At 49.4% G+C, this 25042-nt stretch overlaps 1 protein-coding gene across 3 annotated transcripts in view; it reads right to left on the bottom strand.

The window, feature by feature from the left end:
* Window positions 1-25042, bottom strand: part of SH2D6 (SH2 domain containing 6) — an 82458-nt gene that overhangs the window by 21601 nt on the left and 35815 nt on the right. Inside the window, exons 10-12 of one of the 3 annotated variants that reach the window (XM_075346226.1) lie at window positions 7087-7117; window positions 6484-6515; window positions 2594-2671 (exon numbers count right to left, since the gene is read on the bottom strand). In XM_075346226.1, coding sequence (XP_075202341.1) covers window positions 2594-2671; window positions 6484-6515; window positions 7087-7117 — 141 coding nt within the window. The remainder of the gene's footprint in view (window positions 1-2593; window positions 2672-6483; window positions 6516-7086; window positions 7118-25042) is intronic. The other 2 variants (XM_075346227.1, XM_075346228.1) reach the window with 2 other exon arrangements.

Below are 25042 nucleotides of genomic sequence, written 5' to 3'. Positions count from 1 at the left end.
GGTACTTTGCACGTTGCGACATCGCTACTGCGATATCGTCTGGGTCAAATCGAAAGTGACGTACATCCGGCGTCGGTAACGATGTCGCAACGTGTAAAGCCTAGGAGAGAAGATGAACGAGCGTGAAACAGTCAAAAATCGGTGATCTGTGTCACGTCGTTCATTTTCATAATGTCGGTGCGTCCGCAGGTATGATGTTGTTTGTCGCTCCTGCAGCTCCACATATCGCTGTGTGTGAAGCTGCAGGAGCGACAAACATCTGCTTACCTGCGCCCGCTGTCCACCGGCAATGTGGAAGGGAGAAGGTGGGCGGGATGTTTACATCCCGCTCATCTCTGCCCCTCCGCTACTATTGGCTGGCCGATTAGTGACGTCGCGGTGATGTTGCTGTGACGCCGAACGCACCGCCTCCTTGAAGAAGGGATTGTTCGGCAGTCACAGCGACGTTGCCGACCAGGTAAGTGCGTGTGAAGTTGCCGTAGCGATAATGTTCGCTACGGCAGCTATCACAAGATATCGCATGTGCGACGGGGGCGGGGACTATCGCGCTCGGCATCGCTATCATCGGCTAGCGATGTCGCAGTGTGCAAAGTACCCCTTACAGTTAGAGCAGTTAGAATGTGAAATGCCCACCCACAAGAGGCAGTGATTGAAGACACGAAGGCCACATACACATATTGAGTATTTGGTGAGGTTTTTTTACCTCAGTATTTGGCGAGATTTTACCTCAGTATTTGATGAGTTTTTTACCTCAGTATTTGTAGCCAAAACCAGGAGAGTCATAAATACAGAAGTGATGCCCGAGTTTCTATTATACTTTTCCACTGATTGTTCCTCTCCTGGTTTGGGCTTACAAATACCTAACAACATTTAAGAACAGGCCGAATGTTTTTTTCCAACAAATGGCATTGTGAGATCTAAATAATCTAGGGACAGAGAATGTATAACTTGTGGAGAAAAACGGAATTTGATGGCTCTGTGTCTTTATTCAACCTATGTAACTAGAAGTAAAAAAAAAAAAAAAAGTTTTTGAAATTAAAAAAAAAAGTTATAAAAACATAAAGGTTTTAATTGCCCTGAAATATAAATAAAAATTATTTAACCCGTAAGGTACATACTATAAAGAAAAAAATATAAAAATGTCGGAATTGCTGTTTTGCAGTCGCCGCACATTTTTCCTACAATCCCTACTATCAAAATGGCATAAATACAGCAAAATGGTACTCACAACAAAAGTGAGTACACCCCTCAGCAAAAATGGCCAAATTGTGCCCATTTAGATATTTACCCTCCCCAGTGTCATGTGACTTATTAGTGTTACAAGGTCTCAGGTGTGAATGGGGAGCAGGAGTGTTACATTTGGTGTTAACGCTCACAAACTCTCTGACACTGGTCACTGGCAGATCAACATGGCTCCTCATGGAAAAGAATTCTCTGAGAATCTGAAAAAAATAAACTGAGCTGCAGCACGGTGGCCAAGATTATACAGTGATTTAACAAGACAGGTTCTACTCAGAATGGGCCTCGCCATGGTCAACCAAAGAAGATGAGTGCACGTCCTCAGCGTCATATCCAGGGGTTGTCTTTTGAAAATAGACAAATGAGTCTTGCCAGCATTACTGCAGAGGTTAAAGGGGTGGGGTGCAGCCTGTAAGTGCTAAGATCATATGTCATGCATTACTGCAACCATGTCCTGTGGTCTGATGAGAGGAGAAATTATTTGGTTCACATGATGTCAAGCATGTGTGGTGGCAACCAGGTGAGGAGTACAAAGACAAGTGTGTCCTGCCTACAGTCAAGCATGGTGGTGGGAGTGTCATGATTTGTGGCTGCATGAGTGCTGCTGGCTGTGTGGAGCTACAGTTCGTTGAAGGAACCAACATGTACTGTGACATACTGAAGCAGAGCATGATCCCCTCCCTTCATATTCCAATATGATAATGACACCAAACACATCTCCAAGATGACCACTACCTTGCTAAATAAACTTGAGTGTAAAGGTGCTGGACAGGCCAAGCATATCTCCAGACCTAAACCCTTTTGAGCATCTGTGGGACCTAATCAAACAGAAGGTGGAGGAGGACAAGGTGTCCACCACCTCCGCGATGTTGTTATGGAGGATGGAAGAGGATCCAGCGGCTCCTGTGAAGCTCTAGTGAACTCCATGCCGAAGAGCGTTAAGGCAGTGCTTGAAAATAATGGTGGCCACATAAGATATTGACACTTTGGGCACAATTTGGCCATTTTCACTTAGGGGTGTACTCACTTTTGCTGCCATCGGTTTAGACAGTAATGGTTGTTTGCTGATTTATTTAGAGGGCACCAAATTTACACAGTTATACAAGCTGTTCATTGTATCACAGGGTCAGATCTTCAGTGTTGTCAAATGAAAAGATATAATGAAATATTTACAAAAATGTGAGGGGTGTACTCACTTTTGTGATATAAGGTACATATGTTCCAGGTTATTGTGCAATGGGAAGTTGTTTATGGGGAGAGGTGGAGATACGAGGGACGTGCCCGGGCTAATAGTTGTGATCTCACAGCTTGTTGCCAAGAATCTTTATATAGGCCCCGAGCCGGTAATCTGTACCTTATTAATTCTGCGAAGTGCTCTCTCTGCTTCTCTGCGCTCCATCTCTCCCCCGTACCAGGGGCGGCCCATCAGATCCTGCATTACAATACAGCACAGAATTCATTGCAGAGACATAATGATGGAAGAGAGACAGACTCATATACCATTCAGGGCCTTGGGAAAGATTGGTAATAAGCTTTATGGGAATTATAACAGGTGACAGTAGTTGTCGCCACCTATACACATGTTCAAAAGTAAAAACAAATTTTGTATAATTTAAGCAAATTTTGTCATGAATTTTTTTTTTTTCATTTAAATTCATCAGAATTTTTAAAGGGAACCTATCAGCAGAAATGTCTCACAAAACCTAAAAGATTCCCCCTCTGCAGCTCCTGGCTGCATTCTAGCAAGGTTCCTGTTATTATTGTACCCCCTGTGAGAGCAAAATAAAGACTTTATAAAGTCTTACCTTTTCGTATGGCAATCTTTTTTTATAGTCACGGGGGCGGGCTTTCTGGCGTCCGTTATTCTCCCTCCTGGTCTTTTATGCCGTCCCCCATCTCTCCTTTGCATAGCTGATGACGCCGCCCACTGCTCCAGTGGTCCCCGCGCATGCCCAGTGCCAGTCTCACGGGACTGAGCAGTGTGACCGCTGGTGACGTGTGCGCAGGCAAGAGATATGGGCGACGCTGTGATTTTCATCAGCAAGTACTCGCCCATAATGTCGTGCCCGCGCTTTCCTCTCTGCCTCCACCGTTCTGCGCAAACGCTGGCCATATGGCCCCACGTCACCTCCCATCTATTTCCTGCTCCAGGGAAAGATGGGTAGGAGGTGACGTGGGGTCATCTGGCCAGCGCTTGCACAGAACGGTGGAGGCAGAGGGGAAAGCGCGGGCACGACATTATGGGCGGGTACTTGCTGATGAAAATCACAGCGTCGCCCATAATCTCTTGCCTGCGCACACATCGCCAGCAGTCACACTGCTCAGTCCCGTGTGACTGGCACTGGGCATGCGCGAGGACCGCTGGAGCAGTGGGCGGCGTCATCAGCTATGCAGAGGAGCGATGGGGGATGGCAATAAGGACCAGGAAGGAGAATAACGGATGCAAGAAAGCCCGCCCCCGTGACTATAAAAAAAGATTGCCATACGAAAAGGTAAGACTTTATAAAGTCTTTATTTTGATCTCACAGGGGGTACAATAATAACAGGAACCTTGCTAGAATGCAGCCCAGGAGCTGCAGAGGGGGAATCTTTTAGGTTTTGGGCGAAATTTCTGCTGACAGGTTCCTTTTAAGACTCATCAGATGACAACCCCCGGAATCGCCAAGTGGAGCTGAATCCTAAGGTTAGGGTGAACTCTTAATCAGGTTTCACTTGTTGCCTACTGCCAGCCCTAATTGGTGTGGATCAAGTGCATGCTTAAAAGAATTTACACCGGTCAAAGGATCAGATGTGAGCTCTCTTCTTGATCAGAGCAAAAATGGCCCCAAGAGACAGAGAGCTCTTTATTAGTGGCGGGCTCTTATATAAACTAGGGTATGGGGTGTGGTTAGCTCTGTAGGCATGTTCGGATGTGCCCATTGGTCAGTGGGTTGAACAATGTGTTAGTCCATAGGCTGATTGGTGGCCGTCATTGCAGGCGAGTCTATGACGTCATCGAGGCGGATTTGCAGTAATGCTGATGGGTGGGTTTATAACATCATTGGGGTGGATCCATGGTGACGCTGATGGGCGGGTCTGTGATGTCATCGGGGAGCATCTTGGGTATCTCTGAAGACTGGCTTACGTATAAAGAATCAATTTCATTGAACACACTTCCCGCAATCCTCTATGTCCAGAGGTTAATTATGTATTTAATCCAATGGCTCTCCTCAACACTAACCTCTTTAGGCCCCCTTCACGCGTCCGTGCAAAAATGTAACGTTTTGCACGATCCGTGGTGTAGGTCCATGTGTCCGTCCGTATATGTGTGTCCCGTGTGCTATCCATGTGAGAACACACAGATAGCACAAACTTGTATACTTGCCTGTCTCCGGCACTGCTGTCAAACTTGCTTCCGGGGCTGCAGTCAGTGCAGTGAATATTCATGAGGCATAATGAGCAGGCCCGGAAGCAAGTGTGACAGCAGCGCCGGAGACAGTAGCGCTGGAGACAGCAGCGCCAGAGATAGGCAAGTATAAAAACACATTTATTTCTCAGTGACAATTGTTTCCTCCGGTATGTGTTACATGGATCACATCAGTGTGCGGTCCCATGTGACATTCGTGCTGTCGGTAGAAAATTACCATTTTGAGTGTGGAGCACATGGACACACGTGTGTTGCTCACGGACACATGGTATGTGTTAAAACACTAACGTGTGCGCAAGCCCATTAAGTTTAATGGGTCTACGTATGTCTGTGTCTCCGGTACATATGAAAACGAACGTCATATGTACCGGAAACACGTATTTGTGAAGGAGGCCTTACACAAAGTCTTGATTCGAATGTGCCGAGTCCAGGTCCGACCATCACTAGTGGTGACAGATTCCCTTTAAAAAATGTTTAACTATTGACCCATTTATTTTCTATTAATGGACACTGCTATATCATCTCCATCCTCTGAAAGCAAATGGAGGTCCTAAAAAAGGTGACCGTTTTAATTATATGAAAAAACTATGAAAAAACTTGCAGATATTTGTATTATATTTTTTATTTGCATAAAACCTGAAGCCCATTTAATGTCAATAGTCCCTGTTTTAGTTCCAGGGTAATCATTATATATGATATAATATACTGTACCGTGTTCAGAAACAGTTTTTATCTATACCTTTTGCCTGGGACAACTCAAAGTCCCATGGCTTCCATTACCACCTATATGCTGATGACACTCTCTGGCCCAGACTTTACATTTCTGTTGTCCAGAATCCCGCAGTGTCCATCAGCCATATCCTCCTCCTTCTCCTCTCACTTCCTAAAGCTCAATGGGGGCAAAACTGAACTCCTCATCTTTCCTCCATCTCCTCTCACTCCTCTACCCAATCTATCACAATAAATGACATCATGCTTTGCTCTGTACCTGAAGTCTGCTGCCTCAGTGTAACCCTCGACTCCGCACATCAAAGCTCTTACCACCTCCTGCCATCTCCAACTCAAAAATATTTCCAGAATCCGTCCGTTCCTAAACCCTACATCTATTAAATTGTTGGTGCATGCCCTCATCATTTCCCACCTTGGCTACTGCAATATCCTCCTCTGTGGTCTCCCTGCTAACACTCTTGTACCTCTCCAGTCCATCCTTAACTCTGCTACCAGACTAATCCACCTCTCTCCTCACTACTTCCCTGCTTCTCCACTTTGCAAACCCTTCATTTGCTCCCAATTCCTCAACGTATCCAACTCAAACTACTAACACTGACCTACAAAGCCAACCATAACATGTCCCCTCCATATTTCTTTGAACTAATCTCCCAATATGCTTCAACATGTAATCTCTGATCCTCCCAAGACCTTCTTCACTTCTCCACACTTATGTTTCTTGCCTAATTGCCTCCAAGACTTCTCCCGATTATCCCCATCCTCTGGAATTCTGTGCCCAACAAGTCCAATTGTCCACCACATTTGGAACGTTCAGACAGAACCTGAAAACCCATCTCTTCAAGAAAGCTCACAGCCTGGAGTGCCCTCCATGAGGTTAAATACTTCTTTGGAGAACAGTCCCTGCCTTTCTGACAGGCAGGGCACGTTGCACTCTAGTAGGGCGGCATCTTTTGGTCATATATCGTTATTCTCTATACTGAATTATAACACAGCAGAGGCAGCCATGGCTAATTATTGCTAATTCAGGTTTATAGCGAGATCAAGATGATAAATATATTATAATCGATGTGTTAAAATAAATAAATCTCCAGAATAATCGACCTACTCACCTCTGACCGCTGATTGTACTTCCCCTCACTCCCTGTAGGGAATCGATAATTTGTCTGTTAGATCTATGACCTCTATAATATCACAATCAAGAACTGTACAAATATTGCCCAATATTACAGTTGTACAGGTTGTGCTGCATCTACTGTATGATCCATTAATCCATTAATCTAAAATGGTGGTATTAAGGCCCCATCACACAACGAAATTGCTAACGAGATCGTTGCGGCGTCACCGTTTCCGTGACGTAGCAGCGATCTCGTTATGTGTGACACCTACCAGCGATCAGGCCCCTGCTGTGAGATCGCTAGTCGTTGCTGAATGGTTGGGACCATTTTCTTCAAAGGCGATGTCCTGCTGGGCGGGACGCATCGCTGTGTTTGACGGATACCAACGACCTCCTAACACAGTCCCAACGCCCGCCGAGATCGTTATACAGGTCGCTGATCGTTACTGTGTCGTTGGTAAGATCTGACTGTGTGACATCTCACCAGCGACCTCCCAGCGACTTACCAGCAATCCTTATCAAGTCACATCGTTTTTGGGATCGCTGGTAAGTTGTTAAATGTGACGGGGGCTTTAATGCTAAACTTTTATGTTCTTACCTGTGGTGACATCACTACGTGTGTTGGTCTGCTGAGAAGAAAATAAGGAAGTAGTTATCTTATGGTTACTGTTGATTACTGTAACTCTCTATTAATTGGTCTTCTCCTCACTAGACCCTCTCCTCTACAGTCCATCCTTAACGCAGCAGCCAGGGTCAATTATCTGGCTAACCATCACTCGGACACTTTCGCTCTGTGCCAGTCATTGCACTGGCTGCCCATATATCACAGAATCCAATTTAAATTGCTTGTTCTCACCCACAAATCTCTCCACAGTGTTGCCCCCCCTACATCTCCACCCTCCTCTCTGTCTATCACCCCACCCATTCTCTACACTCTGCAAATGACTTTCGACTAACATCCACATTAATCCAAAACTTCTTCCGAGCTGCACCAATCCTCTGGAATGCTCTACCCCAAGAAACTAGGTAGATTGACAACTTGCACAGCTTCAGACGCTCCCTAAACACATCTTTTTAGGGTGACCTATTGAAGGCAATGCATATATCTCCCCTCCACTATTTCTCAGAACATAATTCTCCATCAAACTCCACCGCACCAAAAAGCATCACAAAGATTGTCTGGTGACTGGCTCATGCAGCCTTTACCTATCCCCCATTTTTTTTAAGATGGTTGGACCATCGTTGTAAATAAGCAGTTGTACCTTGTTCCCCCACATTGTACCTTGTAAGCTCGCACAAACAGGGTTGTCTTTATTTTTGCTCTAATTATTGTTTCTTCTATAACTCTTTGTATAAGAACCTCTGAATTGTAAAGCGCCACGGAATATGTTTATGCTATAGAAGAAGGGAATTTTGTTTACTTACCGTAAATTCCTTTTCTTCTAGCTCCTATTGGGAGACCCAGGCAATTGGGTGTATAGCTTCTGCCTCCGGAGGCCACACAAAGTATTACACTTTAAAAAGTGTAACCCCTCCCCTCTGCCTATACACCCTCCCGTGCATCACGGGCTCCTCAGTTTTGGTCCAAAAGCAGGAAGGAGGAAACTTATAAATTGGTCTAAGGTAAATTCAATCCGAAGGATGTTCGGAGAACTGAAACCATGAACCAAAAGAACAATTCAACATGAACAACATGTGTACACAAAAGAACAACAGCCCGAAGGGAACAGGGGCGGGTGCTGGGTCTCCCAATAGGAGCTAGAAGAAAAGGAATTTACGGTAAGTAAACAAAATTCCCTTCTTCTTTGTCGCTCCATTGGGAGACCCAGACAATTGGGACGTCCAAAAGCAGTCCCTGGGTGGGTAAAAGAATACCTCGATAAAAAGAGCCGAAAAACGGCCCCCTCTTACAGGTGGGCGACCGCCGCCTGAAGGACTCGCCTACCTAGGCTGGCATCTGCCGAAGCATAGGCATGCACCTGATAGTGTTTCGTGAAAGTGTGCAGACTCGACGAGGTAGCCGCCTGACACACCTGCTGAGCCGTAGCCTGGTGCCGCAATGCCCAGGATGCACCCACGGCTCTGATAGAATGGGCCTTCAGCCCTGAAGGAATCGGAAGCCCAGAAGAACGGTAGGCTTCAAGAATCGGTTCCTTGATCCACCGAGCCAAGGTTGACTTGGAAGCCTGCGACCCCTTACGCTGGCCAGCGACAAGGATAAAGAGTGCATCCGAACGGCGCAGGGGCGCCGTGTGAGAAATGTAGAGCCGGAGTGCTCTCACGAGATCTAACAAGTGCAAATCCTTTTCACATTGGTGAACTGGATGAGGGCAAAAGGAAGGTAAGGAGATATCCTGATTGAGATGAAAAGAGGATACCACCTTAGGGAGAAATTCCGGGACCGGACGCAGAACCACCTTATCCTGGTGAAACACCAGGAAGGGGGCTTTGCATGACAGCGCTGCTAGCTCAGACACTCTCCGAAGTGATGTGACTGCCACTAGGAAGGCCACCTTCTGCGAAAGGCGTGATAGAGAGACATCCCGCATCGGCTCGAAAGGTGGTTTCTGAAGAGCCGTTAGCACCCTGTTAAGATCCCAGGGTTCCAGCGGACGCTTGTAAGGTGGGACTATGTGGCAAACTCCCTGCAGGAACGTGCGGACCTGCGGAAGCCTGGCTAGACGCTTTTGAAAAAACACGGAAAGCGCCGATACTTGTCCCTTGAGAGAGCTGAGAGACAAACCCTTGTCCATTCCGGATTGAAGGAAAGAAAGAAAAGTGGGTAAGGCAAACGGCCAGGGGGTAAAACCCCGATCAGAGCACCAGGATAAGAAGATCCTCCAAGCCCTGTGATAGATCTTGGCGGACGTTGGTTTCCTGGCCTGTCTCATAGTGGCAATGACATCTTGAGATAACCCTGAGGACGCTAGGAGCCAGGACTCAATGGCCACACAGTCAGGTTGAGGGCCGCAGAATTCAGATGGAAAAACGGCCCTTGAGACAGCAAGTCTGGTCGGTCTGGGAGTGCCCACGGTTGACCCACCGTGAGGTGCCACAGATCCGGGTACCACGACCTCCTCGGCCAGTCTGGAGCGACGAGGATGGCGCGGCGGCAGTCGGACCTGATCTTGCGCAACACTCTGGGCAGCAGTGCCAGAGGAGGAAATACATAAGGCAGTCGAAACTGCGACCAATCCTGAACTAATGCGTCCGCCGCCAGAGCTCTGTGATCTTGAGACCGTGCCATGAATGCCGGGACTTTGTTGTTGTGCCGAGACGCCATGAGGTCGACGTCTGGCGTTCCCCAGCGGCAACAGATCTCTTGAAACACGTCCGGGTGAAGAGACCATTCCCCTGCGTCCATGCCCTGGCGACTGAGAAAGTCTGCTTCCCAGTTTTCTACGCCCGGGATGTGAACTGCGGAGATGGTGGAGGCTGTGGCTTCCGCCCACAGCAGAATCCGCCGAACTTCTTGGAAGGCCTGACGACTGTGTGTGCCGCCCTGGTGGTTGATGTACGCGACCGCCGTGGCGTTGTCCGACTGTATGCGGATCTGTCTGCCCTCCAGCCACCGATGGAACGCCTTTAGGGCTAGATACACTGCCCTTATCTCCAGAACATTGATCTGAAGGGAGGACTCTGTCGGAGTCCAGGTTCCCTGAGCCCTGTGGTGGAGGAAGACCGCTCCCCACCCTGACAGACTCGCGTCCGTCGTGACCACAGCCCAGGATGGGGGCAGGAATGATTTTCCCTTCGACAAGGAAGTGGGAAGAAGCCACCACTGAAGAGAGGTTTTGGCTGCCAGTGAAAGAGAAACGTTCCTGTTTATGGACGTCGACCTCCTGTCCCATTTGCGGAGAATGTCCCATTGAAGTGGACGCAGATGAAACTGCGCAAAGGGAACTGCCTCCATTGCTGCCACCATCTTCCCTAGGAAGTGCATGAGGCGCCTCAAGGGGTGTGACTGGGTCCGAAGGAGAGAGTGCACCCCTGTCTGCAGCGAACGCTGTTTGTCCAGCGGAAGCTTCACTATCGCTGAGAGAGTATGAAACTCCATCCCGAGGTAAGTCAGTGATTGGGTCGGTGTCAATTTTGACTTTGGGAAATTGATGATCCACCCGAACCTCTGGAGAGTCTCCAGGGCAATGGTCAGGCTGTGCTGGCAAGCCACCCAGGAGGGTGCCTTGACTAGGAGATCGTCTAAGTAAGGGATCACCGAGTGGCCCTGAGAGTGTAGGACCGCCACCACGGATGCCATGACCTTGGTGAAGACCCGTGGGGCTGTCGCCAGGCCGAAAGGTATTGGCTCGCTCGGGGGGCGGAGATGTTCTGAAGAAACGAGTCGGAGGACGAGAGCTGAGCTCTATCCTGTAACCGTGCGACAGAATGTCTCTCACCCATCGGTCTTGGACATGTGGCCACCAGGCGTCGCAAAAGCGGGAGAGCCTGCCACCGACCGAGGATGCGGTTTGGGGAGGCCGAAAGTCATGAGGAGGCCGCCTTGGAGGCGGTTCCTCCGGCGGTCTTTGGAGGACGTGACTTAGACCGCCATGCAGAAGAGTTCCTCTGGCCCTTCTCTGACCTGTTGGACGTGGAGGATTGGGACCTGGCTGAGGGCCGAAAGGACCAAAACCTCGATTGAATTTTTCGTTGCTGAGGTCTGTTTGGTTTGGACTGGGGTAAGGACGAGTCCTTTCCCTTGGATTGTTTAATAATTTCATCCAATTGCTCGCCAAACAAACGGTCGCCAGAAAATGGCAAACCGGTTAAGAACTTCTTGGAAGCAGAGTCTGCCTTCCATTCGCGTAGCCACATGGCCCTGCGGACTGCCACCGAATTGGCGGACGCTACCGCTGTACGGCTCGCTGAGTCCAGGACGGCGTTCATGGCGTAGGACGAAAAGGCCGATGCCTGAGAAGTCAAAGACACAACTTGCGGAGCAGAGGTACGTGTGACTGCATTAATCTCAGACAGACAAGCCGAGATAGCTTGGAGTGCCCACACGGCTGCAAAGGCCGGAGCAAAAGACGCGCCTATGGCTTCATAGATGGATTTCATCAGGAGCTCTATTTGCCTGTCAGTGGCATCCTTGAGCGATGAACCATCTGCCACTGATACTACGGATCTAGCCGCCAGTCTAGAGACTGGAGGATCCACCTTGGGACACTGAGCCCAACCCTTAACTACGTCAGGGGGGAAGGGGTAACGTGTGTCATTAAGGCGCTTAGTAAAGCGCTTGTCCGGAAATGCTCTGTGCTTCTGGACAGCATCTCTGAAGTTAGAGTGATCGAAAAACGCACTCCGTGTACGTTTGGGAAACCTAAACTTGTGTTTCTCCTGCTGTGAAGCCGACTCCTCTATAGGTGGAGTTGGGGGAGAAAGATCTAGCACCTGGTTGATGGACGCTATAAGGTCATTTACTATGGCGTCCCCTTCAGGTGTATCAAGATTGAGAGCAACGTCAGGATCAGAGCCCTGAGCTGCAACCTCCGCCTCATCCTCTAGAGAGTCCTCATGCTGAGACCCCGAACAGCGTGATGAAGCCGGGGAAGGTTCCCAGCGAGCCCGCTTAGCCGGTCTGGGACTGCGGTCCGTGTCGGAGTCCTCCCCGTGGGACCTAGGTGTCACCCCAGGAGCACTCCGCTGCACCGACCGAGAGGGGCCTGGGGGCGATGAACTCACAGTGCCCGGGGCCTGTGTGACCGATCTGGACTGCAAGGCTTCTAGTATCTTAGCAGACCATTTGTCCATAGACTGAGCCATGGATTGTGAAAGCGACTCAGAGAGTTTCTCAGCCAAAACTGCAAACTCTGTCCCTGCCACCTGAACAGTGGAAGCCAGCGGTTCTACCTGAGCCGAGGGTCCCACCAGTGCCCGAGGCTCCGGCTGAGTGAGTGCCACAGGGGCCGAGCATTGCACACAGTGAGGGTAGGTGGAACCTGCAGGTAACATAGCCGCACAAGAGGTACAGGTTGCAAAATAAGCCTGTGCCTTGGCACCCTTGCTCTTTGCGGACGACATGCTGTTGTCTCCTCTGAGAGTGATCACTGAGGGTATATAGCCAAAAGCAAAACAATGCGGCCGAACAGAGAAAATGTATACAAATATATATATATATATATATATATATATATATATATATATATATATATATATATATACACTTCGGCACCCAAGGGGGGCCAGCACCGGGTAACCGGTGTGGCTTACCGACCGCCCAAAGCGGTTGTGTGTCCACCAGATTCCCTGCCTGGGCCTCCCAGAGCTGTAGAGCTCGTTCTGAAATCCTCCACCGGCAGAAGTGATTGTAAATATGGCTGCCAGAGCTCTCAGGGGAGGAGGGAGCCGTGGGCGTGACTAATAAAGTGCGGGAATCTGGTGCCCCACAGTGCTCAGTGAGGGGGGAGGAGAACACCTAAGTATGCTCCAGCCCTCACTGCCGACGTCCAGTCGACCGTCCCGCCCTTACCCCTGACTGGCAGGCCCGGGGGCGGGAGTTATGGTACTAGGCCGCAGAAGCCGGGGACTAAATTTAATAACGCGGCCGGCAAACAGGCGCGGTCGGCGCGGTAGTCCCGGTCGGCGCGGTAGTCCCGGTCGTCAGAAAAAAACAGCAGCCGCTGCAGCGTCTGTAACACAGGCGCTCCATGCACCGTCCCCAAGGGGACACAGAGTACCTTATAGATGCAGGGCCTGTCCCTGATGATACTCAGTGTCCTGTCCGTCAGATTCCCCCAGGGGCTGCGGAGGGAGCCCGGTCCCAGTGAATGGTGACCGGTTAGGATCCCACTTCTCCCAGAGCCTCTAAGGGATGGGAAAGGAAAAACGGCATGTGGCTCCAGCCTTTGTACCCGCAATGGGTACCTCAACCTTAACAGCACCGCCGACTTAGTGGGGTGAGAAGGGAGCATGCCGGGGGCCCTGTTAGGGCCCTCTTTTCTTCCATCCGATACAATCAGCAGCTGCTGCTGACTAAAATGGGAGCTTGAGTGAATGTGTGCCTCCTTCAACACAAAGCATAAAACTGAGGAGCCCGTGATGCACGGGAGGGTGTATAGGCAGAGGGGAGGGGTTACACTTTTTAAAGTGTAATACTTTGTGTGGCCTCCGGAGGCAGAAGCTATACACCCAATTGTCTGGGTCTCCCAATGGAGCGACAAAGAAATAAAGATTATTATTACTATGGTAGTATATAGCGTATGGTATAAGCTCTTTCTATGTTCAGTGAGCTCTCCATCAATGGAAATCTACAAGCGGAAGGCGGATAAACATATAGCTTGGATGGTTTAGGAAAGCCTGCACTCGCAGGGGGTTGGACCTGATGACCCTTGAGGTCCCTTCCAACTCTACCATTCTATAATTCTTAAAATAACTGTACATAAGTTTGAAAAGTTTTCCTTTAAGTGGCACTCTAGCCCAAAGGCAGAAAAGTAATTTTGTGCCTAGATGTCATTTAACCCCCAGCTTACGGGGATTTCTCACTGTTTTTTTTTTTTTTTTGCTCAGATGAATGCGTCTCCTGCTCAACACCGAGACCTCCTGGCAGAAATCACATGGATTTTCTCTCCTCCGTTTCAGAAACTTCCATTGCAGCCTCCTACTCTATTGTGTCTGGCTAATAATGCAGACACCACCGGAAAGAAGATCAAGCAGAGGCTAATTCATGTTTTGGACCCTGTTTGCCTAATTGATATCAATGGCTCTGTTGGGGACTCATCTGAATCCCGTCATTTGGATAAGAAATGTTATGAACTGCTGCAATAGTTTGTCCTCTTGCCATAGTGATAGTTCTGCTTCACATAACTTGTCTTATTTACTGCTCCATTCTATGTCCTGTGGTGTATAAATATGTGACTCTTCAGATTTTGTGTTATACTGAGCCTGATGAAGACACCTGAGTAGTCTGGAAAGCTTGCTATATATTATTATCTTTTCAGTTAGTCATTAAGGCTAGGTCCTCATTTCCGTGGATTATGATCAGTCACAATCCGCCGTTCTGATAAACAACGCAATCCGTTTGGCAGATTCCGTTGTCTGCTATAGGCTTGTATGAGCGGCGGATCGTGACTGATGCCCTTGCGTTGCATCTACCGCCCGACTGATCAGTCATGGAACGACTGACCGTCGGGCGGCAGGAATGCAGAATGTCACGTTTTTTGAACAGCGGAATCCTTTTGATTTCGCTGCGCATGCTCTCTCTCAGTGGCCGAACGATGAGCTGATCGCCCGGCAGCCGCCTTCTGTGAGCGATCAGCTGATCACCCGGCGGCCGGCTTCTATGAGCGATCAGCTGATCACCCGGCGACCGGCTTCTATGAGCGATCAGCTGATCTCCCGGTGGTTGGCTAATGAGAGCGATCAGCTGATCTCCCGGTGGCCGGCTTCTGTGAGCGATCAGCTGATCTCCCGGCGGCTGGCTAATGAGAGCGATCAGCTGATCTCCCGGCGGCCGGCTAATGAGAGCGATCAGCTGATCGTTCACAATAGCCGGCCGCTGGGAGATCATCTGTTCAGTCTCAAAAGCCAGCGGCCGGGAGATCAGCTGATCGCTCTCATTAGCCAGCCGCCGGGAGATCAGCTGATCGCTCTCATTAGCCAGCCGCCGGGAGATCAGCTGATCGCTCTCATTAGCCGGCCGCCCGGAGATCAGCTGATCGCTCTCAAAAGCCAGCGGCCGGCTATTGTGAACAATCACTCGTTTTACAATGGAATCTACTTTCTCGTGACAATCAATTCCAATTCATGTCACCCGTTGTACAACGCATCAGTCACAAGCGTCAAGCAATGCATGTGACTGATGAAAAACAACGGAAATATGATCCTAGCCTAAAAGGTATCAACCACTGAGGACTCTCAGTTCTTTTAAACAATTTTTTTATCCCATCATTTGGGAATTCAGACAGAAGACCTTATAGAGATAGTAATGGACGTCTAGGGCCAGGCGCTGGAACCCTAAAGTGCTTTTGGGTTCCAGCGCCTGGCCCCGGACCGCCATCATTTTTATGCACCACTTTCAATAATGTCTGCATGTTATTTTATGGCGGGAGCAGCTTTTCTCCTCTTTATAAACTACTATTCAGCTGCATACCATCAGCGTGTACTCTATTTTACACAAAAATGGGAAAAAAAGCGGCCATCTGAACAAGGCCTAAACTGCTCGAATGACAACTATATCTGGAAAGTAGAACAATATTCAATTGTTTGTTGACTTTTTTATGGGCATCATCCTGAAGACCCTGTGAGAGTATGTGCACACCATGTCTTTAGATGCCCACATATCAGCCGAGTTTCAGAGAAGGAAGAAGCTTAAGGATATGCATCTTTTTAGGCTTTTTTTTCGATTATTTCTTCAGCTTTTTGCATCGTCTTCATAATCTGTGTTCTTCTTTTATGTTTTTTATACAACGTAATGAACATCTTCCTAGCAGAAGCCGCCTGAAGAATGGTCAGGTCACTTTTTTTTTTAACTGCTTCTCGTCTTCGCAAACTAAAATCAGTTAAAAGAATCTCAACAAGGTGGAACGTGTGCACAGAAAGTCGTTTTTACATTGTAGTGCATATATTTAGTCTTTTTAGCACATTTATTCAGGTGAGTTATGGCATGTTTAGTGCAGTGCACATCTTATAATATTTGCCATTTTGAGTTTAGCTGGTTTTCTTGTTTTTTTTGTTGAATTGGTCGGTGGCTGACCCCCACCTTGCCGTTCACCTCAATTTGGTTTCTTTTTCGACCTATCTTGATTTTGGCAATTGGTGGCTGTTCACATTCAGCCATCAGGCCCTGTCCTCAGGCTATTTATTTCATGCAGCATTTGCTTGGGCCTATCCCACCCACAGCCATGACTCAGTCATGGGTACGGGATTGAAAAGCACCAGGTAAGTGCTGCTATAATCAGTTCTACTTTTTCATATGTGAGGCCGTATGGCACATTTTATATAAAAATATTTCAGAGTCGGACTGCCGCAAAGAGATTTGCCGTGACGTAGCGGGGTAGCTCAAGAAATTGCAATTTTTTGCCAAAAATCTCAAATTTATAACAGTACAGTTCTGAATTTTTAGTGCAGTGCATATCTTCTAATACATGCCATTTTGAGTTTAGCTGGCTTTCTTGGAATGTACCTGCCTGAAAATAATTTCTAGGTCTCTCAGGAGGGTACATTTACCGTTTTGTTGTTAAAGGGGTTATCCACGACTACTTTTTTTTTTAACACAGCACATTGAATGAAGGGAATTTTGTTTACTTACCGTAAATTCCTTTTCTTCTAGCTCCTATTGGGAGACCCAGACAATTGGGTGTATAGCTTCTGCCTCCGGAGGCCACACAAAGTATTACACTTTAAAAAGTGTAACCCCTCCCCTCTGCCTATACACCCTCCCATGCATCACGGGCTCCTCAGTTTTGGTGCAAAAGCAGGAAGGAGGAAACTTATAAATTGGTCTAAGGTAAAATCAATCCGAAGGATGTTCGGAGAACTGAAAACCATGAACCAAAAGAAACGATTCAACATGAACAACATGTGTACACAAAAGAACAAACAGCCCGAAGGGAACAGGGGCGGGTGCTGGGTCTCCCAATAGGAGCTAGAAGAAAAGGAATTTACGGTAAGTAAACAAAATTCCCTTCTTTGTCGCTCCATTGGGAGACCCAGACAATTGGGACGTCCAAAAGCAGTCCCTGGGTGGGTAAAAGAATACCTCAATAAAAAGAGCCGAAACGGCCCCCTCTTACAGGTGGGCAACCGCCGCCTGAAGGACTCGCCTACCTAGACTGGCGTCTGCCAAAGCATAGGTATGCACCTGATAGTGTTTCGTGAAAGTGTGCAGACTAGACCAGGTAGCTGCCTGACACACCTGCTGAGCCGTAGCCCGGTGCCGCAATGCCCAGGACGCACCCACGGCTCTGGTAGAATGGGCTTTCAGCCCCAAAGGAAGCGGAAGCCCAGAAGAACGGTAGGCTTCAAGAATCGGTTCCTTGATCCACCGAGCCAAGGTTGACTTGGAAGCCTGCGAACCCTTACGATGGCCAGCGACAAGGACAAAGAGCGCATCAGAACGGCGCAGGGGCGCCGTGCGAGACACGTAGAACCGGAGTGCTCTCACCAGATCTAATGAGTGCAAATCCTTTTCACATTGGTGAACCGGATTAGGGCAAAATGAAGGTAAGGAGATATCCTGATTGAGATGAAAAGGAGATACCACCTTAGGGAGAAATTCCGGAACAGGACGCAGAACCACCTTATCCTGGTGAAAAACCAGGAAGGGGGCTTTGCATGACAGCGCTGCCAGCTCCGACACTCTACGGAGCGATGTAACTGCCACTAGAAATGCCACCTTCTGCGAAAGACGTGATAAAGAGACATCCCGCAGCGGCTCGAAAGGTGGTTTCTGAAGAGCCGTTAGCACCTTGTTAAGGTCCCAGGGTTCCAGCGGACGCTTGTAAGGTGGGACTATGTGGCAAACTCCCTGCAGGAACGTGCGGACCTGCGGAAGCCTGGCTAGACGCTTTTGAAAAAATACGGATAGCGCCGATACTTGTCCCTTGAGAGAGCCGAGAGACAAACCCTTGTCCATTCCGGATTGAAGGAATGAAAGAAAAGTGGGTAAGGCAAACGGCCAGGGAGCAAAACCATTATCAGAGCACCAGGATAAGAAGATCCTCCAAGACCTGTGATAGATCTTGGCGGACGTTGGTTTCCTGGCCTGTCTCATGGTGGCAATGACATCTTGAGATAACCCTGAGGACGCTAGGAGCCAGGACTCAATGGCCACACAGTCAGGTTGAGGGCCACAGAATTCAGATGGAAAAACGGCCCTTGTGACAGCAAGTCTGGGCGGTCTGGGAGCGCCCACGGTTGACCCACCGTGAGATGCCACAGATCCGGGTACCACGACCGCCTCGGCGAATCTGGAGCGACGAGAATGGCGCGACGACAGTCGGACCTGATTTTGCGCAGCACTCTGGGCAGCATCGCCAGAGGGGGAAATACATAAGGCAGTCGAAACTGCGACCAATCCTGAACTAATGCGTCCGCCGCGAGAGCTCTGTGATCTTGAGACCGTGCCATGAATGCCGGGACTTTGTTGTTGTGCCGTGACGCCATGAGATCGACGTCCGGCGTTCCCCAGCGGCGACAGATCTCTCGAAACACGTCTGGGTGAAGAGACCATTCCCCCGCATCCATGCCCTGACGACTGAGAAAGTCTGCTTCCCAGTTTTCTACGCCCGGGATGTGAACTGCGGAGATGGTGGAGGCTGTGGCCTCCGCCCACAGCAGAATCCGCCGGACTTCCTGGAAGGCTTGACTGCTGCGCGTGCCGCCCTGGTGGTTGATGTACGCTACCGCCGTGGCGTTGTCCGACTGTATGCGGATCTGCCTGCCCTCCAGCCACCGATGGAACGCCTTTAGGGCTAGATACACTGCCCTTATCTCCAGAACATTGAGCTGAAGGGAGGACTCTGTCGGAGTCCAGGTTCCCTGAGCCCTGTGGTGGAGAAAAACCGCTCCCCACCCTGACAGACTCGCGTCCGTCGTGACCACAGCCCAGGATGGGGGCAGGAAGGACTTTCCCTGCGATAGAGAAGTGGGAAGAAGCCACCACTGAAGAGAGGTTTTGGCTGCAAGGGAAAGAGAGACGTTCCTGTCGAGGGACGTCGACCTCCTGTCCCATTTGCGGAGAATGTCCCATTGGAGTGGGCGCAGATGAAACTGCGCGAAGGGGACTGCCTCCATTGCTGCCACCATCTTCCCCAGGAAGTGCATGAGGCGCCTCAAGGGGTGTGACTGGCCCCAAAGAAGAGATTGCACCCCTGTCTGCAGCGAAAGCTGTTTGTCCAGCGGTAGCTTGACTATCGCTGAGAGAGTATGAAACTCCATCCCGAGGTAAGTCAGTGATTGGGTCGGTGTCAACTTGGACTTTGGGAAATTGATGATCCACCCGAACCGCTGGAGAGTCTCCAGAGCGACGGTCAGGCTGTGTTGACACGCCACCCGGGAGGGTGCCCTGACTAGGAGATCGTCTAAGTAAGGGATCACCGAGTGGCCCTGAGAGTGTAGGACCGCCACAATGGATGCCATGACCTTGGTGAAGACCCGTGGGGCTGTCGCCAGGCCGAAAGGCAGTGCCACGAACTGAAGGTGTTCGTCCCCGATGGCGAAACGCAGGAAGCGTTGATGCTCGGGTGCGATCGGCACATGGAGATAAGCATCCTTGATGTCGATTGATGCTAGGAAGTCTCCTTATGACATCGAAGCGATGACCGAGCGGAGAGATTCCATCCGAAACCTTCTGGTGCTCACATGCAAGTTGAGCAGTTTGAGGTCCAGAACGGGACGGAATGATCCGTCCTTCTTTGGCACCACGAACAAGCTGGAGTAGAAACCGTGACCATGTTCCTGAGGGGGAACGGGAATCACCACTCCCTCTGACTTCAGGACGCCCACAGCCTGAAAAAGTGCGCCGGCCCGAGATGGGGGCGGAGATGTTCTGAAGAAACGAGTCGGAGGACGAGAGCTGAACTCTATCCTGTAACCGTGAGACAGAATGTCTCTCACCCATCGGTCTTGGACATGTGGCCACCAGGCGTCGCAAAAGCGGGAGAGCCTGCCACCGACCGAGGATGCGGTTTGGGGAGGCCGAAAGTCATGAGGAGGCCGCCCTGGAGGCAGTGCCTCCGGCGGTTTTTTTTTGGGGACGTGACTTAGACCGCCACGCATAAGAGTTCCTCTGGCCCTTCTCTGGCCTGTTGGACGAGGAGGATTGGGACTTGGCTGAGGGCCGAAAGGACCGAAACCTCGATTGTATTTTCCGTTGCTGAGGTCTCTTCGGTTTGGACTGGGGTAAGGACGAGTCCTTTCCCTTGGATTCCTGAATAATTTCATCCAATCGCTCGCCAAACAATCGGTCGCCAGAAAACGGCAAACCGGTTAAGAACTTCTTGGAAGCAGAGTCTGCTTTCCATTCGCGTAGCCACATGGCCCTGCGGACTGCCACCGAATTAGCGGATGCTACCGCTGTACGGCTAGCAGAGTCCAGGACGGCGTTCATGGCGTAGGACGAAAAAGCCGACGCCTGAGAAGTCAAAGACGCAACTTGCGGAGCAGAGGTACGTGTGACCGCATTAATCTCAGACAGACAAGCTGAGATAGCTTGGAGTGCCCACACGGCTGCAAAGGCCGGGGCAAAAGACGCGCCTGTGGCTTCATAGATGGATTTCACCAGGAGCTCTATCTGCCTGTCAGTGGCATCCTTGAGCGATGAGCCATCTGCAACTGATACTACAGATCTAGCCGCCAGTCTAGAGACTGGAGGATCCACCTTGGGACATTCAGCCCAACCCTTAACTACGACAGAGGGGAAGGGGTAACGTGTGTCATTAAGGCGCTTAGTAAAGCACTTGTCCGGAAAAGCTCTGTGCTTCTGGACAGCATCTCTGAAGTTAGAGTGATCGAAAAACGCACTCCGTGTACGTTTGGGAAACCTAAACTGGTGTTTCTCCTGCTGCGAAGCCGACTCCTCTATAGGTGGAGTTGGGGGAGAAAGATCTAGCACCTGGTTGATGGACGCTATAAGGTCATTTACTATGGCGTCCCCTTCAGGTGTATCAAGATTGAGAGCAACGTCAGGGTCAGAGCCCTGAGCTGCGACGTCCGCCTCATCCTCCAGAGAGTCCTCAAGCTGAGACCCCGAGCAGCGTGAGGAAGTCGGGGAATATTCCCAGCGAGCCCGCTTAGCCGGTCTGGGACTGTGGTCCGTGCCGGAGTCCTCCACGTGAGACCTAGGGGCCACCCCGGGAGCACGCTGCGGCGCAGACCGAGAGGGGCCTGGAGGTGATGATCCAACAGTGCCCGGGGCCTGTGTAAGGACCGATCTGGACTGCAAGGCTTCTAGTAGCTTAGCAGACCATTTGTCCATAGACTGAGCCATGGATTGTGAAAGCGACTCAGAGAGTTTCTCAGCAAAAACTGCAAACTCTGTCCCTGCCACCTGGACAGGGGAAGCAGGCGGGTCTGCCTGAGCCGAGGGTCCCACTAGTGCCCGAGGCTCCGGCTGAGCAAGTGCAACAGGGGCCGAGCATTGCTCACAGTGAGGGTAGGTGGAACCTGCAGGTAACATAGCCGCACAAGAGGTACAGGTTGCAAAATAACCCTTTGCCTTAGCGCCCTTGCTCCTTGTGGACGACATGCTGTTGTCTCCTAGGAGAGTGATCACTGAGGGTATATAGCCAAAAGCAAAACAACTTGGCCGAACAGAGAAAATATATACAAATATATATATATATATATATTATATATATATATATATATATACATACTTCGGCACCCTAGGGGGACCAGCACCGGGTGACCGGTGTGGCTTACCGACCGCCCAAAGCGGTGTGTGTCCACCAGATTCCCTGCCTTGGGTCTCCCAGAGCTGCAGGGCTCGTTCCTGAAATCCTCCACCGGCAGAATGTGTTGTAAAAATGGCTGCCGGAGCTCTCAGGGGAGGAGGGAGCCGTGGGCGGCGACTAGAAAAGTGCGGGAATCTGGTGCCCCACAGTGATCAGTGAGGGGGGGGGGGAAACCTAAAGTATGCTCCAGCCCTCACTGCCGACGTCAGGTCGACCGTCCCGCCCTTACCCCTGACTGGCAGGCCCGGGGGCGGGAGTTATGGTACTAGGCCACATGAAGCCGGGGACTAAATTTAATACTGCGGCCGACAAACAGGCGCGGTCGGCGCGGAAGTCCCGGTCGTCACAAAACCAGCAGCAGCTGCAGCGTCTGTGAGACAAGCGCTCCATGCACCGTCCCCATGGGGACACAGAGTACCTTTAGATGCAGGGCCCTGTCCCTGATGATACAAAGTCTCCTGTCCGGCAGATTCCCACAGGGGCTGCGGAGGGAGCCCGGTCCCAGTGAATGGATGACCGGTTAGGATCCCACTTTTCCCAGAGCCTCTAAGGGATGGTGAAGGAAAACGGCATGTGGCTCCAGCCTCTGTACCCGCAATGGGTACCTCAACCTTAACAGCACCGCCGACTTAGTGGGGTGAGAAGGGAGCATGCCGGGAGCCCTGTGGGGGCCCTCTTTTCTTCCAACCGATAAAATCAGCAGCTGCTGCTGACTAAAATGGGAGCATGAGTGGATGTGTGCCTCCTTCCACACAAAGCATAAAACTGAGGAGCCCGTGATGCACGGGAGGGAGTATAGGCAGAGGGGAGGGGTTACACTTTTTAAAGTGTAATACTTTGTGTGGCCTCCGGAGGCAGAAGCTATACACCCAATTGTCTGGGTCTTCCAATGGAGCGACAAAGAAAAATAGTATAAAAATATCTATCAGCTTATAAACTCAAGAATTCATATCACAAACAATTGAACAAGAATTGGGCTAAAAAATATATTTATTAATTAATATTAAAACAGAAATAAATTTCATAGAAAACATCCATAAATACAAAGCTGCAAGATATGCCAGGAACAGGCTGGTATTCAAACACAATAAATTACAGACAGTCAGAAATCTGACATAGTATAGTCCATTAATAGGTATAAATCCACATAAGTAGAGTATAAAAGATGAAGGAGCACCCTGTTTTAGCAGTATATAAGCAAGTACTTGGAAAAAAAATGAGCAGACCATCAACCTATCCCAACCGCTCCAACGCACGTTTCATCAAAACATCATCAGGAGTCGGGACAGGTTGTTGGTCTGCTCTTTTCCCCACTAAGTAAGGGGTACTTTGCACACTGCGACATCGATAGCCGATGATAGCGATGCCGAGCGTAATAGTACCCGCCCCCGTCGCACATACGATATCTTGTGATAGCTGTCGTAACGAACATTATCGCTATGGCAGCTTCACACGCACTTACCTGCCCTGCGATGTCGCTCTTGCCGGCGACCCGCCTTCTTCCTAAGGGGGTGGGTCGTGCGGCGTCACACGGCAGGCAGCCAATAGAAGCGGAGGGGGCAGAGATGAGCGGGATGTAAACATCCCGCTCACCTCCTTCCTTCTGCATAGCCGCTGGAGGCAGGTAAGGAAGTGTTCCTCGCTCCTGCTGCTCAATACACAGCGATGTATGCTGCTGCAGGAACGAGCAACAACATCGTACCTGTCGCTGCAGCAATATTACGGAAATGTCCGACACTACACAGATCACCGATTTACGACACTTTTGCGATCGTTTATCGGCGTACCTAGGCTTTACACGTTGCGACGTCGTTACCGGCGCCGGATGTGCGTCACTTTCTATTTGACCCTGGCGATATCGCAGTAGCGATATTGCAACGTGCAAAGTACCCCTAAGTGTATTCTTATTTCTCTCATGACACTTTGCATGTAGGTACTGTTTTTTCCCAAGCACTTGCTTATATAATGCTAATACAGGGTCCTCTTTCATCTTTTATACTCTGCTTAAGTGGGTTTATATTTATACATATTAATGGATTATACTATGTCATATTTCTGACTGCCGGTAATTTATTGTGTTTGAATACCACCCTGTCCCTGGCATATCTTGCAGCTTTGAGTTTATGGATATTTTATATTAATTTTTTTCTGTTTTAATACTTATTGATACATATATTTTTTAGCCCAATACTTGTTCTATTGTGTGTGATATTATGACTATTTTTTTTTTTCTGCTTATTCTGCCCGGAGCTGACCTCTACTGGCACAGACTGGACACAGACCACTTCTGCTGGACGCCACATTGATAGAGCACCGGCTTGTCTTCTGCGCTGCCTTGTTGACAGGGTGTAACTGCTGACGTCAAGCGGATTGACAGACAGTTTCCCTCTGCCTAACTGCAGCGGGACATTGGTGTCACACCCAATGGACAGAGCAGACTGGAAGAGAAAGAGCTGGTCTGCTGACATGGAGTAGGTGATTTGCTAGCAAGAGCAGTCCGTGACTACTATGTGCCAGCAAAGATCTGCGGCGAGCACAGCAGGCAGGTTAGTAAATACCGACCTGGTCTTTTTTTTTTTTAGCATGGACCTAAAAACAGTCATGTACAACCTCTTTTATATTGAAAATGAACATAGACACACAGAATGGCAAATTGGAGAAATAAAATAAAATTTAATATAAATTAATATATACACACACACACACACACTATTATATATATATATATATATATATATATATATATATATATATATATAAAAATCATTTTTGGCCTCTTAGTTACGGCCAATGTTCCTTTTTTCGGTGGCCAAATTCTAGTTTGTCTAATGACTGCCAGCATGTGCTCTAATGGCTAAGGTCGGGAGAGCCTTGAATCCATTTAACCTTTGAAATTTGAAGATTTACGGTTTACACCTGCCTGTCACGCTATTGACCACCCCCTGACATGATTGCAGGGTGCCGACAGCTTGTTATGGCATCAGGGGGTCTAAAAATGGAGAAGCAAGGGGAAGCAAGGGGATGCAAATGCAGCCATACAGACCAGTGTCAGGCTGCCAGAGTAAAGTGCAAGGGGCAGAGGATGAAAATATGAAAATAGAATACCCTAACGAACGTTTTGCCAGGGGCTTCTTCTCACTTTACTCCTTGCACTTTACTCTG

This window comes from Anomaloglossus baeobatrachus, chromosome 4 (genome assembly GCF_048569485.1).
Source record: "Anomaloglossus baeobatrachus isolate aAnoBae1 chromosome 4, aAnoBae1.hap1, whole genome shotgun sequence".
Lineage (NCBI taxonomy): Eukaryota > Metazoa > Chordata > Amphibia > Anura > Aromobatidae > Anomaloglossus > Anomaloglossus baeobatrachus.
The sequence above is the reverse complement of the archived record's forward strand: the minus strand, read 5'-3'. Positions and strand labels throughout refer to the sequence as shown.